At 45.6% G+C, this 16,746-nt stretch overlaps 1 protein-coding gene across 1 annotated transcript in view; it reads left to right on the top strand.

The window, feature by feature from the left end:
* Nucleotides 1–13,207, top strand: part of mmp15b (matrix metallopeptidase 15b) — an 18,466-nt gene extending 5,259 nt beyond the window's left edge. Inside the window, exons 2-10 of the mRNA XM_077589898.1 lie at nucleotides 1,277–1,425; nucleotides 1,545–1,667; nucleotides 1,733–2,040; nucleotides 4,105–4,266; nucleotides 4,337–4,536; nucleotides 5,609–5,747; nucleotides 8,387–8,537; nucleotides 8,781–8,899; nucleotides 10,183–13,207. Of these exons, the coding sequence (XP_077446024.1) occupies nucleotides 1,277–1,425; nucleotides 1,545–1,667; nucleotides 1,733–2,040; nucleotides 4,105–4,266; nucleotides 4,337–4,536; nucleotides 5,609–5,747; nucleotides 8,387–8,537; nucleotides 8,781–8,899; nucleotides 10,183–10,673 (1,842 nt within the window). The 3' untranslated portion in view covers nucleotides 10,674–13,207. The remainder of the gene's footprint in view (nucleotides 1–1,276; nucleotides 1,426–1,544; nucleotides 1,668–1,732; nucleotides 2,041–4,104; nucleotides 4,267–4,336; nucleotides 4,537–5,608; nucleotides 5,748–8,386; nucleotides 8,538–8,780; nucleotides 8,900–10,182) is intronic.
* Nucleotides 13,208–16,746: the final 3,539 nt, after the last annotated feature.

Here is a 16,746-nt window from a genome sequence, read left to right as displayed (position 1 = left end):
GTCAACTCCATTTAAGGTGTTTATTCATTTCAGGTTGAGATCCACTGCAACATTATGTACTGTATTTACTCGCGCATAAGCCGCACCCTTAAAATGGACTTAAAATAGTTGAATTTGACAATTTCTCGCGTATAAGCCGCCCGCTGATTGACAATTTCCCCTTGCATATTCATGGTTTTAATTGGGGAGTACAACTATGTTACTTTGAAGGGAAAATCTTAAGAAAAATCATCAAAGTCATGTGCTATTTTTGAGATACTGTATGAATTATAATGCTATATATAATATATACAGACATACATATATATATGTATATGTATATATGTATATATATATGTATATATGTATATATATGTGTATATATATGCATATATATATGTATATATATATGTGTATATATATGTATATATGTATAATAATAATAATCTATATATATAATAATATATATGTGTATATATGTGAATATGTATATATATGTGTGTGTGTGTGTGTATATATATATATATATGTATATATATATATATATATATATATATATATATATATATATATATATATATGTATATGTATATGTATATGTATATATATATATATATATATATATATATATATATATATATATGTATATATATGTATGTGTATGTGTATATATATATATATATATATATATATATATATATATATATGTATGTATATGTGTATGTGTTCGTAGCTTTTACTATGTCAACACATCCCAATTTTAAGTACGAGCTGATCGAAGGTCTTGCAGTGGATCGTTAAAAATCTGCGTAATGTGTATCTCATGCTATTATTGCACCCAGAGACTTGTTGAATGAACACTATACCGCGACGTACACACTTCCTGGTTGTGCTTGCGTTACTTCCTTTTTGAAAGGAAACGATTGTATTGGTTATGAAATAAAACAAAATTCCGCTTTTATTTTTATTTTTTTATTATTTCTTGTTCGAAAGTGACAACTGTTGCAGTAAAATTGAGCTATTTAGAAGCAATTTGGCTGCCACAACATCTTCAACTTTTTGGATCCGGGGGTGACTTATATGTGAGAAATTGTAAAATTCAGTTATTTTAAGGGTGTGGCTTACATGCACGGGCAGCTTATATGCGAGTAAATGTGGTAAGGAAAGTGGCGTAAGGTCAGAACGGAGTTGGGGGGGCGGTCCTAAAACGGTCGTCCTTCTTGCAAGTGAAAATCAACTGAAAGAAGGGTGTCTTCCGACCCCGGTCTAAACCTGCCGGATCCGGTTATGTCTGCAGGCTTGGCTGAGGATGTACGGCTACCTGCCCTCGGCCAGCGGGCAGATGTCCACCATGCGCTCCACGCAGATCCTGGCCAACGCCATCGGCGACATGCAACGCTTCTACAACCTGGAAGTCACCGGGCGAATGGACTCTGCGACCGTCAGGTGGGCAAAAGGTCCTAAACCGGGGCCGTCCAATGTCGGCCCAGGATTTCCCGACCGGATGAGCGCTCAATGCCGTACGGCCAGTTCGTCGTGGCTAACCAACCGCCGGCTCCGTTTAGCGCCATGAAGAGACCCCGCTGCGGCGTCCCCGACAAGTTCGGAGGTCAGATCAAGACCAACGTGAGGCGCAAACGCTACGCCCTGACCGGCCACAAGTGGAACAAGAGCCATCTGACATTCAGGTGAGAAGGCTTTGACCTTGATGGCCACGACCTGACCGCCATTTTGTTTGCTCCTCCCCCTTTAGCATTCAGAACTACACCCCCAAGATCGGCGAGTACCAATCCCTGGCGGCCATCCGGCAGGCCTTCAAGGTGTGGGAGGGCGTCACGCCGCTGACGTTTGACGAAATCCCCTACCAGGAGATCAAGTACGGTCGGCGCAAGGAGCCCGACATCGTGCTGTTCTTTGCCTCGGGTTACCACGGCGACAGCTCGCCCTTCGACGGCGAGGGCGGCTTCCTGGCCCACGCCTACTTTCCCGGGCCCGGCATGGGCGGCGACACGCACTTTGATTCGGACGAGCCGTGGACCATCGGGAACCAGAACGTGCAAGGTCGGTCCTTCTTAATACGTATTATTATTATTGCATCGTATTTTCCGCACTATAAGGCGCACCCTATTTGGCCGATTTTAAGACGAAGTTGTAGTAATAGTCGGTGGGGCTTGTGTTTTACATCCACTAGTGTGGGTTTTCTCTAAGTACTCCGGTTTCCTACCACTTTCCAACAATATGCATGCTAGGCTAATTTAGCACACTAGCTTGTTCCTAGCTATGATTGGGTGTCCTTATCCAGTCCCTATTGGCTTGTGTTATACATCCTTTAGTGTGGATTTTCTCCAGGTAGTCCGGTTTCCTACCACCTTCCAAAAACATGCTTGCTAGGCTAATTTAGCATTCCAACTATGCTACGATTGGCTGTCCTTATCCGATCCCTACTGGTTTGTGTTACACATCCTCTAGTGTGGGTTTTCGCCAAGTAGTCCGGTTTCCTACCAACTCCCAAAAACATGCTTGCTAGGCTAATTTAGCATTCCAACTATGTTACGATTGGTTGTCCTTATCCGGTCCCCATTGGCTTGTGTTATACATCCTCTAGTGTGGGTTTTCTCTGGGTACTCTGATTTCCTACCAACTCCCAAAAACATGCATGCTAGGCTAATTTAGCAAACTAACTTGTTCTTAGCTATGATTGGTTGTCCTTTGGCTGTCATTATCCGATCCCTATTGGTTTGTGTTACACATCCTCTAGTGTGGGTTTTCTCCGGGTACTCCGGTTTCCTACCACCTTCCAAAAACTTACATGCTAGGCTAATTTAGCACTCTAACTTGTCCCATGCTAGGATTGGTTGTCCTAATCCAGACCCTATCGGCTTGTGTTACACATCCTTTAGTGTGGGTTTTCTCCGGGTACTCCGGTTTCCTACCACCTTCCAAAAACATGCATGCTAGGCTAATTTAGGAAACTAACTTGTCCTATGCTATGATTGGTTGTCCTTATCCCACCACTACTGGCTTGCATAATACATCCTCTCATGTGGGTTTTCTCTGGGTACTCCGGTTTCCTACCACCTTCCAAAAACTTACATGGTAGGCTAATTTAGCACTCTAACTTGTCCCATGCTATGATTGGTTGTCCTAATCCAGACCCTATCGGCTTGTGTTACACATCCTTTAGTGTGGGTTTTCTCCGGGTACTCCGGTTTCCTACCACCTTCCAAAAACATGCATGCTAGGCTAATTTAGGAAACTAACTTGTCCTATGCTATGATTGGTTGTCCTTATCCCACCACTACTGGCTTGCATAATACATCCTCTCATGTGGGTTTTCTCTGGGTACTCCGGTTTCCTACCACCTTCCAAAAACTTACATGGTAGGCTAATTTAGCACTCTAACTTGTCCCATGCTATGATTGGTTGTCCTAATCCAGACCCTATCGGCTTGTGTTACACATCCTTTAGTGTGGGTTTTCTCCGGGTACTCCGGTTTCCTACCAACTCCCCAAAACGTGCATGCTAGGCTAATTTAGCGCTCTAACTTGTTCCTAGCTATAATCAGTTGTCCTCAATCGATCCCTATAGGCGCTCGTTCGTTACGATGACATCACCTCGCGGAGAACAAAGAGCGGGCGGCGGCGTCCGTCAGCCGCGTTCTCGTCTTCGGGCGGCGGAATGCCGGAGCGATTGGCCGATTGTTCCCAGACTCCCCCGAAAGTCTTTGTAGAATCAAAGCACATGTTCATTATCATGTCTCATAAAGTGGAATGCCTTTTTGTTTCCCCGCGGGATTCAGGCCATAAATCTCCATAGATGAAAATCACCTTCATCGGCGGGGAGCGCCATTCCATTTCAGCCAATTTATTACCTTTTCATGTCGGTTCGAGGCTATTTTGGCGGCGCTGGACGAAGACGGGTCACGTCGGTGGTCTCGGTTCGATTCCGAGCGTGCCGTTTTGTAGAAATACCGTATTTATTCGAGTATAAGGCGCACCCGCGTATAATTGTCGGTTAAGAAAGATGGCCCCCGAAAGCCAACGCCGGCTAACTGCGCTAACTGCGCTAACTGCGCTAACTGCGCTAACTGCGCTAACTGCGCTAACTGTGCTAATGGGCACGCAGGTAACGACTTGTTCCTGGTGGCCATTCACGAACTGGGCCACGCGTTGGGCTTGGAGCACTCCAACCACCCGCTGGCCATCATGGCGCCCTTCTACCAGTGGATGGAAACGGAAAACTTCCAGCTCCCCGACGACGACCGACGAGGCATCCAGCAGATCTACGGTGAGAACGTCGAAAGCCGGCCGGGAAACGGCGACCAGCGCTCAAATCCTCCGGGTCGTCCACGGCGCAGGTGGGCCGGACAACAACGGGCCGACTCCGCCCCTGCCCACGGCGACGCCGCGTCGCCCGGAGCCGCCGCGGCCGCCTCCTCCTCCGCGGCAGCCGGACCGGCCCAGGGCCACCGACAGACCGGACCACTACGGACCGGACATCTGCGAAGGAAACTTTGACACGGTGGCGATGCTTCGAGGAGAAATGTTTGTCTTTAAGGTACATTTGACTTTTTTTTTTCACTCGTTACTTCACTTTCAGTGACAAAGTGCCAGCGAATATTTTCCCTCGAAATAAAAAAAAAAAAAAGTCTATCGGCGACCCGGTGGAGTAGTGTTTAGTGGCCTCGCCTCGCAGTTCTGGGATCGAGGGTTCGATCCCAGGGTGGTCCTCCTCCCTGGAGTATGCATGTACTCCGCTTTCATCTCACATCCCAAAAACATGCGTGCTAGGCTAGCTGGTTGCACACTCTAAAATTTAGGTGTCAAAGTGGCGGCCTGGGGGCCAAATCTGGCCCGCCGCATCATTTTGTGCGGCCCGGGAAAGTCAATCATGAGTGCCGACTTTCTGTCTCCTTTTCTCGTTAGCGAATAGTGCTTAATTAGGCAAGAGGTTAGCATGTTCGCCTCATAGTTCTGGGATGGAGGGTTCGATCCCGGGCTTGTGTGGGTTTTTCTCCTGCTGTAAAATCTCCAAAACATATAGGCTAGGCCAAGGGTGTCAGACTCGGTCGGGTTGGTTCGCGGGCCGCTTTAACGTCAACTTGATTCCACGTGGGCCGGACCATTTTAGATCTAATATTTCGATTTTGGTTTTTTTTATAAATGGATTAAATGAACTGGATTAAAAGCCCAAAATATTCTGTTTTTTATAAATCTAAAACAATGTTTATTTGAGCTTTTAAAAAATATATTTTTAGATTTTACAAAATGATTTTTTAACTCAAAACACAGAAAAAATGGATTAAAAAATGACAATTATTGATTTAAAAGGGGGAAAATCAGGAAATTTAATATACATCTCTACTCTTCATTTGAATTTGATCCTAAAACAGAAAGTCGGCACTCATCATTGACTTTCCCGGGCCACACAAAATGATGCGGCGGGCCAGATTTGGCCCCCGGGCCACCACTTTGACACAGGCTGTGCTAGGCTAATTGTACGATAGCTAATCCCTAGCTGTGAGCGAGCGGTCGTTTTGCGATCGACCCGGCACCCTCACGACCCCCGTGAGGATGAACGATGCGGAAAATGAAGGAATCCTCATCACGCGGTGGTCTCTCTGAAACAGGGGCGCTGGTTCTGGAGGGTGCGACGGAACCGGGTTCTGGACAACTACCCCATGCCCATCGGACACTTTTGGCGAGGGCTGCCCGGCGACATCGACGCCGCCTACGAGAGGCACGACGGACGCTTCGTCTTTTTTAAAGGTATGTCGGAGAAGGACGCCATATTTGCGGCTATCATTTTAGGAAGATGCTTTTTAGAAATATCGCAATCGGAATTTGCATGTTCTCCCCTGGTTTACGTGGGTTTTCTCCGGGTACTCCAGTTTCCTCCCACATTGCCAAAACACACATGCTAGGAGTTAAAGTTAAAGGTAAACATGGCGCCCTGACTGTCTAAATCACAGGTGTCAAAGTGGCGGCCCGGGGGCCGAATCTGGACCGCCGCATCATTTTTTGCGGCCCGGGAAAGTAAATCATGAGTGCCGACTTTCTGTTTTAGGATCAAATTCAAATGAAGATTATAGATGTATATTATATTTCCTGAGTTTCCCCCTTTTAAATCAATAATTGCAATTTTTCATCCATTTTTTCTGTGTTTTTAGTTCAAAAATCATTTTGTAAAGTCTAAAAATATATATAAAAAAGCTAGAATAAACATTGTTTTAGATCTATAAAAAAAGGAATATTCAGGGCTTTTAATCCAGTTTTTTTTTAATCCATTTATATAAAAAAATCTAAATATTATATCTAAAATGGTCCGTTCCACGTGAAATCAAGTTAAAGCGCCCCGCGAACCAACCCGAGTCTGACACCCTTGTGCTAGGCTAATTGGATGCAATACTGTCCCTAGCTACGAGTGATTGGTTATTTGTCTCCTCGTGCCCTGTGATTGGCTGGCCGCCAATTCTGGGTGTACTCCAATTTTCCCCTACATTTCAAAAACGTGCATGCTAAGCTAATTGTATGCTAAATTGTAGCTAGTTTTGAGTGTGAGCGTGAATGGTGGTCCTCTGTCTCCTCATGCCCTGCGATTGGCTGGCCCCGCCTCCTGCCCAAAGTGAGCTGAGATAGGCTCCGGCACCCCTGTGAAAAAAAAAGTCTTGGACCCAAAATGGATTTGATGTCTGAGTTTGATTTTCGAGGTATCGCATCGCGACTCCCAAAAAAAAATTGCAACTCTCCACCGGTACGCCGTCGGGACATCCCCGACGCGTCCATTTGATTGGTCTCCGCTGAGGCTACCCTGCGAGAAACGTGTAAAAGATTGTAAACCTTAAGACCACGCCTCCCCTTCTGGTGCAATACGTTCGCCATCAACCTAGCTTAGCGCGCCTCGTTATTTATACGACCGCTCCCAGAGAGCCGTTTGTCTTTTTACAACCGAGCGACCGCTTTCTTTAAGCGGGAGGCTTTGATGAAGTCTGGTCGACTGACGAAGAGGATGAAGACGAAGGGGGAGGAGGACAATTTACCGTATTCTCTGGCATATGTGCCATAATTATCGCTAATTAAATGACGACAAACATTTTAAGGCAATTTTAAGGGTGCGGCTACTATGTGGATTTCTTCAAAATGGTGGGAGGAGTCCGCCATGGTGAGAACCGCCCACTAGGGGCGGGAACGATTTGAAGGTTGACATCATCGTCGTTTGAAGGGGAAATTGAAGCCAAAAAAGGGGGTCGTAATTGCGCCAGGACCGCTGGAATCCCCCCATTTGGGTAACAATAAAACGGTGAGAACTCCAGTCAGGCTCGTTAATTGCAAGTCGTAGCCATGCCCATCGTATCCTTCGCGTATGTTGTTGAAAAAAAATCGCGGAATGCTCGTAAAGCGGAGCTTGGACACGTTGCCAAAAACTGTCCAACTCAAGCAAGTCCAATTTGATGGGGAAACGTCCCCCAAAAATCCTGTCCAACCCGTTTTTTTCTCAAGATATCTTTTGCCGATGCCAAAGAGCATATTTTTAATGATGCATAATATGATGTAATCAGGCGGTCTGGCAGCTAAGTGGTTAGCGCTTTGGCCTCGCAGTCTTGAGGTCGAGGGTTCGATCCCAGGTGGGCCCTCTCTGGAGTCTCCCTGGGCTTGTGTGGATTTTCTCTGGGTAGACATCCCAAAGATATGCATGCTAGGCTAGGCTAACTGGTTGAACACTCTAAATCAAGGGTGTCCGACTCGTGTTGGTTCGCGGGCTGCGTTAACGTCAACTCGATTTTATGTGGGCCGGACCATTTTAGATATAATATTTAGATTCTTTTTTTAATAAATGGATTAAAAACCCTGAATATTAAGTTTTTTATAGATCTAAAGCAATGTTTATTTGAGCTTTTTTAAATATATTTTTAGATTTTACAAAATGATTTTTGAACTAAAAACACAGAAAAAATGGATTAAAAAAATGACAATTATTAATTTTAAAGGGGGAAAATCAGGAAATATAATGTACACCTAGAATCTTCATTTGAATTTGATCCTAAAACAGAAAGTCGGCACTCATCATTGACTTTCCCGGGCCGCACAAAATGAGGCGGTGGGCCCGATTTGGCCCCCGGGCCGCCACTTTGACACCTGTGCTCTAAATGTTCTAACCCTAGCTATGATGGGTTGTCCTTTATCTCCTTGTGACTTGCGATTGACTGACCACCGATTCAGGTTTTCCCCCTCCCGGTGCTCATAGTCCGCTGGGATAAGCTCCAGCACCCCCCGCTACCCTCGTCAGGATAAGCAGTTCCAAAAAATGAATGAATTTGATTCCTTAGAGTCAAATCCTTTACATTAGCGTTCATCTCTTTTGACTTGGGTGGGAAAGTGATTTTTTTCCTGTGTTATTATTCCCCCAGAAAACCGATTCTGGCTCTTCCGAGAGGCCAACCTGGAACACGGATACCCGCAAGAACTGGTGGACTACGGCCGCGACATTCCCTACGACCGCCTAGACGCGGCCATCTGGTGGGAGCCCTCGGGATACACCTACCTCTTTCAGGGCGACTGGTAAGACAAGCAACCCCTCTAATTACCGCTAATGAACCCTTCACGGCTAATTACTGGAGTCCGTAGTCATTACCTGGACATTTTCCAACTCTTTGAAGCTACACACGTGTCCTTGAAAAGTAACCAAGTCGCCTCTATTTGCTCTATTTGCTCTATTTTTCTGCTTTGATTCCCGTCCAACGCGGTTTTTTTTCTTCTTGTTGTTCTCCGCGCGTTGGCTAAGCGCTCCGTCTCGGCTCGCAGGTATTGGCGTTTCAACGAGCAGGCCCGCTCGGCCGACAGAGGCTACCCCAAACCGGTCAGCGTGTGGGGGTCTTCCGTGCCCTCCGCTCCCAAGGGGGCCTTCCTAAGCGACGACGGAGGTGAGCGCCGATTAGCCCGAGGAAAGACGAACAGAGTGCTTTCTGGGATTGATGTGTTTGGGGAAGGGGGGGGGGGCTTCCTGGGCGGGTGGTCTCCTCAAACAAAGAAGGAACCCATCGGTTTGACATACCTGTCAACCTCGGCCCCTTATTAATGATTGCAATTCCTCTTATTAAGCAATTAAAAACCCCTACAAATGCAACAGGGCACATATTTACTCACATAATGTGCAATTAAAAGTCAAATTTTGTGGACAGGGTGCCCAATCAGCTGTGCACTAAATCCAAGATTCTGTAGGTGTCGCTGTATGATGCTGACCTAGGTACATTGCTTGCTGACGCGCTATATTTATAAAGTGAAAAGGTGGAATTGACTGTGCATATCATGCTCAAAATAGGACAATATTAGTAGTCAAGGATGACGTTTTCTACCACTGACCATCTGGATTAGTGTCCAAGTGGGTAAAACTAGATGGCTTTTGCAAAAAAAAAACCCTACCGTATTTTCACGACTATATGGCCCATCGCATTTAAAGCCGCAGTGTCAGTAACGAGTGCTATTTCTGTATTTGACACACACAAAGGACGCACCGTTTTTAAAGACGCAGCCAGGCATGGCAAAACATACACCATCTTAAACATACGGACACGCGCTAAAAACACATTTTTAAAAAGGCAACGGAAGCAAAACTGAGTTTGTTTGTACTTTATTTAGCCATTTGACAATGTACTCTCGTCATCATCACCCACAAATCCATCAAAGTCCTCATTTTCTGTGTCCGAATTGAACAATTGTCCAAATGAGTCATCGAAAACGCTGACTTTTATACATTCGTCCAGGCGGCCACAATCCATTCGCAAATAGTAGCTAGCTCGTAGCTAGCGTAACTTTTCCAACGCTGCTTTCCATGCTTCGTAAAGCTGTGTTGATGTCGATGTCCAGGCCACAATGCATTGGGTGTATTGACAAAAGAATTTATTTCTATAATCTATTTTGGAGGAAATTTAAGACTTAAGTGCGCCGTATAGTCGTGAAAATACGGTATTTCAAAAAAAGTCCCATTCAAAAGTTGTTACTCAATTTGAAATAATCCCCAAAACGTATAAAATACGGTAAAAACGTCCAAGTTGGCAGGTATGGTTTTAGCCCAAATAGCTCAGAAATGCTCTTTCCCAATGCTAGCCGTCTTAAAAATGGGACGACAACACTTCTTTATGCTAAGCTAAGCTAAGTAGAGAATGCCGAAACCTAGTTGTAATTGCTCCGTCACCCTCTCCTCCAGCGTACACCTACTTTTACAAGGGCTCCAAGTACTGGAAGTTTGACAACCACCGCATGAAGAGCGAGCCGGGCTACCCCAAGTCCATCTTACGTGACTTCATGGGCTGCGACGTGGACCCGTCACCCCCCGACGCCGACCGCCCCGACGTCCCCCGGCCGCCGCTCGAGCCGGACGCCGGGCGCGAGGACGGCGAGGAGACGGACGACGACGACCGGGACGACGACGGCGAGGAGGGCGGGGCCGGGGCCGGCCGTGACGAGGAGGAGGAGGACGAGGACGGGCGCCAGGAGGAGGACGGCGACGAAGTGGACGTGGTTCTGACGGTGGACGACAGCCAGGAGCGGACCATGAACATCCTGATGGTGACCATCCCCCTGCTTCTGGTGCTGTGCATCCTGGGATTGATTTACGCCATCATCAACACGCTTCAGAGCAAAGGAGCGCCCAGGCTGCTGGTGCACTGCAAGCGCTCGCTGCAGGACTGGGTTTGAATCCCGGCCGGGTGGACGCCGGACCCGGGACGGACCCTGGTAGAAGACAGCTGGTAGCTGAACCGTGAGGTGACCCCGCGGTTTTCACGGCGGACGACGCCGTGGCTGCGTTTTCCCCCTCAAAAGGTCCCGTCAAACTTCTAACAGCGCAACTAATCGAATAGCCGCCGCCCATTTAGCGAGGAAAGCCAAGCAGGACACGCCCTAATCGCGTTAGCACGCCACAAAGCCCAGTTTGCCACTTTCATCCATCGATCCGTCAAAGAAAAAGCGCCGTCGACTATTTATACGCAACACATTGTTTGTCTTTATCGGGTTGGACTTTAGTGGACTTGTTTTAAAACCGCAATGGATTGATTTGTAAAGCGGAAAGTTGGCTTTGTTCTCCGGCCACCTTTCTTCCCTCTGGCCACGGTACGCTCGGTTTACATTCAGAGGCAGCCTGACACTCTCTTTGCTCTAGCACCCCCTTCCTCCCCCCACGCAAACACTCCCCCGGATGAGTTTAACCGTGTTTCCCAACCTTTGTAGAACTGCAGCACACTTTATACTTTGACAAAATCTCAAGGGACGCCACCGTCTGAAAATCTTGTCATTTAAAATGAACAATATAAAAGTCATTCTCATCAAACTTTTATCAACATGAATCAAATCAACCCTCAAATTACTTCAAATTGAAATTTTCACACAACTGAAAATTTCACACAACTAACTGAAAATTTCACAAAATTGGAAATTTTCCCAAAATGGAAATTTTCACAAAATGCAAATGTTCACAAAATGGAAATGTTCACAAAATTGATTTTTTTGCCAAAAGTTGATGTCTGCAGACCCCCCAAAAAGCTCCAGTTTGAGTAATGTCAAAAAATAACGATTTTAATCTCAGAATTTGATGACAATATTATTCAAATCTGCTAATACGACACGATAAAGCAGCCTTTGCCTTTGAAACCAAACATCTTCCGCTTCACCACACATAAAAACACCATGACTTACTAAATCTCATAATATCACGTCTTTTTCTCTCCTAATATTACTTCAATCTCGTAATATTACACAAATTGACTGTCCCCAAAAGTTGTGAATCCAAACAACTTCCAATTCACGTTACATCAAAATAAGCTACAAAATGACTTTAACCTATTAACATATGAATCTTGTAATACTACAATGTTCATCATATTCCAATTTTGATCTATTATTAGAATTTTCTCTGGGAATATTACAATGTACTGTATTTTCTTGGCAAATCTTGGTTGGGAAACACGGAGTTCAAAATTCAAAACATGACATTTGGGTGACCAATCAAGCAAAGGGATCCTAAAAAAACCTGTCCTCGTATTTCAAAAGCATCCCTTTCCGGAGGTCCTAAATCGACAAACCCCTTCTTCCGATTTGCCTCCATTGCCAACAAATTAAAACCAGGCGGCTGAAAGGCCGATCCGATTGGACGCTTGACTAAAATTAGAAGGCAGTTGACGTAAAGCACCCGTTTGCTTTTCCCCTCCGCGTCCGTTCTTTGCCTTCTTTGGAAGATATCAAAAAAGCGTCCGTAAACAGTCTTTAAAAGGCAGCGGCGGTCTAAACTTTACGCGTCTGGCTCTCGGGGAAGTGGGAAAGTCTCGCAGGAAGACCACCCGTCAAGGGAGGGGGGGTCAAGCCTCGGTCCCGTGGGTTTAAAAAAACCAAGAGAAGTGCAACCTCGCCGTTAATGTAGCGCAACACCTCTAATGGACTTTTTACAGCGGGCACTTATTTGTCGGGGTGGCCTGGAGGGGGTCGACGTCCAATCGGGGGGGAGGTTAGGGGGCCGGCTTTCACGTGAAGGCTGACTAATCCGTTTGGTTAGAGAGCAGCAGGTGCGGGCGGGTGGGCACACGCCGCTGGACCCCCGCTGACCCGAAACCTTGACCTCGGAGTACCCAAAACATACTTTCATTTAGCAAAAACAGGCCAACTTTTGCCTTTGAAGCTTTTTTGATCAAAGATTTTCACCACTGAAGCTCATTTTTTTAAACTACCGTATTTTCTGGCATATAGGCCGTATTTGTCGCTCAAAAAAATGATGACTGAATCCAGGGTGAGGCTTATATGCGCACAAATTAGACTTGTCATGCACAAAAATGCATGGTGACAAAGACCAAACGCCATAATGCAAGATAATATGGTCATTTATTGGAAAATAGAGAAAGGATAAACAGATAAAAAGGTAAACAAAATTAATTTTGATGTTTACGAATGAAATTCAAGGAAAAAACAACTTATCTTTGCATTAAATGTGGGAAAAAACAACTTATCTTTGCATTAAATGTAGGAAAAAACAACTTAGCTTTGGATTAAATGTGGGAAAAAAACTAATTTGTGCCTGCCATTGATCGCTCAGGGCGCCGCCATCTTACCTAGGGATGACAAATTAGACCACTTCCTGGTTGTACTGCTCACATGACTTCCTTTTTGAATTTGTCTACATGCAGGCAACACCTTTTTGAGTGTGCAATCCAGCAGACGATTTATAAAGTATCTCAGAAATAGCACGTGCGATGATTTTTCTTCAGATTTTCCCTTCAAAATAACACATTTGCGTTCCTATTAAAACCATGAATATGGAGATGCACATTATGAATCAGGGGGCGGCTTATACGCGAGAAATGGTCAAATTCAACCATTCTAATGCAATTTTAAGGGTACATCTTATACGGGGAGGCGGCTAATATGCCAGAAAATACGGTAATTCAACTCTCCGTGATCTCGTGAACGGCTCGTGGTCTCGTGGCTCAAGTCCCAAAGACTCGTTCGTATTGTCGGCGCTCGCTAGCCAGAACGGCCGCGTCACGATTGGCTAGCGTCTATCTCCCCATGCTTCTTAGATGCGTGAATTTCACGCCAGCACTGAACATGCCTTCAATAGGGGATCTTTTATCTGAACAGCTTAGCTTAGCTTAGCCTAGCTTAGCAGCTCAGGTTACACATGCATGGAGAGAACAAATTTCCTGCCTTTTGAGACCAGGAAAGAAGGGGGCAGGGGGGGGGCAAGCACAGTCTGTAGATCTCAGACAAGGGTTGCTAGTGGGAAAGGGGGGTCGGACGGTGGGGTGGGGGGGTCGGGGGGCAAACTGGCAAGACGCCACATGACCCAAATTCCCAGTGTAGCCAGGCAGCAGCTGGCCGGCGAGGAAAGCCCAGCTTTTACTGGGAACGCTTTGTGTTTACTAACTTTAAAGCCTCCATTTCAGACCCCCAGACCGTCTCTTCTCCAATTGGGTTCTTCGGTCCTCCAGCCTTCTCATTTAGACACCATACCAACACACGGCGACGCCTCCCCGTCGTTACTTTTGTCCATTTGAAAATGGCGATAAGTTTTAGATCCGACATGGCCGCCGCCGGGGGGAGGAGACGCGAACACGGGTGCGCTGACAGGAAGCGGTCAATGGCGGTTGCCAGGAAACGGTATCATCTGTCCTGTCCTCCACGCTTTGGCCGGTGGCAGCTAATCAGCGCTAAAAGCAGACCCCCGTCCCCTGGCGTCTCCTCTTTCCTGCTTTTGGCCTCCAGACGTAATCCGTCGACACCACATGAGCGGAGTGACTCGGCAAGGTCTAGTCCAGGTGACCTTGATCCATATCAGAGACTTAAAACCAGCGTTTTTATTTGCCTACTGTATTTTCTCGCTTATACGCCATATTTGTCGCTAAAAAAATGATGACTGAATCCAGGGTACGGCTTATATGCGCATAAATTAGGCTTGACAGGCACAAAATTGCAATTTGACAAAGACCAAACGCCATGAGAATGCGGCCGATACGGTCATTTAGTTCAAAATAGAGAAAAGATAAACAGATAAAATGCAAAACAAAATTTATTTTGACGTCTGTGAATGAAATTCAAGAAAAAAAATAAACGTTATATTGCATAAAATGTGAAAAAACGGACTTGTGCCGCCATATTACCTATTGATGACAAACTAGACCCACTTGCTGGTTGTACTGATCACATGACTTTTTAAATTTGTCTACGTGCAGGCCACACCCTTTCCAGCAGACAATCCTTTCGATTCATACAATATAATATAGCACATGCGATGATTTTTCTTAAGATTTTCCTTTCAAAGTAACACATTTGCACTCCCTATTAAAACCATGAATATGGACGGGCAATATTGTGAATCGGGGGCGGCTTATATGCGAGAAATTGTCAAATTCAACCATTTTAAAGTCATTTTAAGGGTACGGCTTATACCCGGAGGCGGCTTATATGCGAGAAAATACGATGGATCTTGGTCAAAACGGAATTGAACAAAAACGAAGGGCACGGCTAGGCGGTCACGTGTCGGAGGTACGCAATCCCTTTAGTTTCGCCAGGTCGACTATAGTACTGGTCATTTTAGCCACACCCACACTTGTCAACCTCCAAAGCGCTCAAACATTGCGGGATTTCCGAAAAGATCGGACTGCGTTGAACGCAGCTCCCAAAATGGAGGACGCCGCTCTCTTTAGCGCAGCTTTTTTTGGTGTTTTCGTCCGTGTCGTTTTGGTTTGGGCTTTTTGACGCGTTCTCCTCGTCGGTCGTCGGCATCTCACGCCACCGCGACGACCCGCTTTATTTCATTTTATGTGTTATTAACATTCCAATGAGTTGACTGATTGTTTTGAAGATTTTATACATTAGTGTTGTGCTTGTGTGCGTGTGTGCGTGTGTGCGTGTGTGTGTTTACCTCTAGTTGAGGGTTTTAACAAAGCCATGCTGGACATGTACACAATAATAATAATAATTATAATAATAATAATACATAAAAAGAAAAGAAACACTTCAAAGTTTGTCAGTTGTTTGTGAAAGTCATCCTAAAAAACAACAAAGTGATAGACTGCTGTTTTAAATACTTTTTCATGATTTTAATATGACTTTTTGGAGTAATTTGGTATATATATATATATATATATATATATATATATATATATATATATTAGTACCTAATTGTTCAATGATGTGCACTTATAGTGTTTTATCACGTTTTAGTGTATTTTTGTTCATACAATTAGCCTAGCATGCACATTTTTGGCAGGTAGGAGTAAACCAGAGCACCCAGCGAAAACCCACACAGGCCCGGGAGAACACGCAAACTCCACACGAGAAGGTTTGAACCCTCCCGGGATTGAACTCGATCTCAGAACTGTGAGGCGGCTGTTCTAACCACTACTCCACTGGTTGGCCACTTATTTTTTTAAATTTTCGCACCCATTTTTTCCCATTTTATACATTTTCCGGCATTTTTAACGAATTTTATTTCACATGCTGTCCAAATGAGTTCATTTTTAGTGTTTTAACCATTTATTTCCAATGATTATAGTGAACGTACCGCCTAGCATGCCTCGTTTTGAGTGAATTGGATTTCTTCCTTTCACGATGAATGGCCCAAGACCGGCCCTCGGCCGGACTTCCCGCGTTGGGGTCACGCCCCGTAGGGCTTCATTTCCCGTCTCACACGGGACGTTGGGGTCTTACGTGCCACCACAGGAAGCAGAATCAGCACTTAAAGCCTGGAAGACACAAAACAGGCCACGTTCAAAGGAAGCACATTGTTCACAATGGCTGATATTGAACCCACACCCCATCGTGGGTCACCATTGGACAATTGCGAAACCCGGACCACCTCAAAAACCCAACACCTGGACCCTTTCATCGCCATTGACAATGATAGGCGTCCAATCCGGCGGCTCCGTTCAACTCAAAGCTGTCGATTGAAGTGACTTTATTGAAATAATTGTTTAAAAGGGAGCCTCGGTTCATTCTTTTTCTGCCAAGCCTCCCACTTCGAATGGATCGGACGCCTATCCCCGTCAATGCGGGCCAACGAGATCCTCGATGTGGACGCAGCCGGTGAAAAAAAAGAAGTTTCAGTGTCGGTAGCTTTAGAAAGAGAACTTGATAAGGGCAAGTCAATCATTAAGCAGTGAGAGAATCGATACCAACGCGAACGTGCGCAAGGACGTACACAAACGCTCCCACGCGTGCTATCTCGTTCAGGATGCTCCCGTTTGGACTTGGAACCCATTTGTCCCATAGGAAGCCGGGACCG

This window comes from Stigmatopora argus, chromosome 2, assembly GCF_051989625.1.
Source record: "Stigmatopora argus isolate UIUO_Sarg chromosome 2, RoL_Sarg_1.0, whole genome shotgun sequence".
Classification (NCBI taxonomy): Eukaryota; Metazoa; Chordata; class Actinopteri; order Syngnathiformes; family Syngnathidae; genus Stigmatopora; species Stigmatopora argus.
This window is presented reverse-complemented; position numbering and strand designations above follow the sequence as displayed.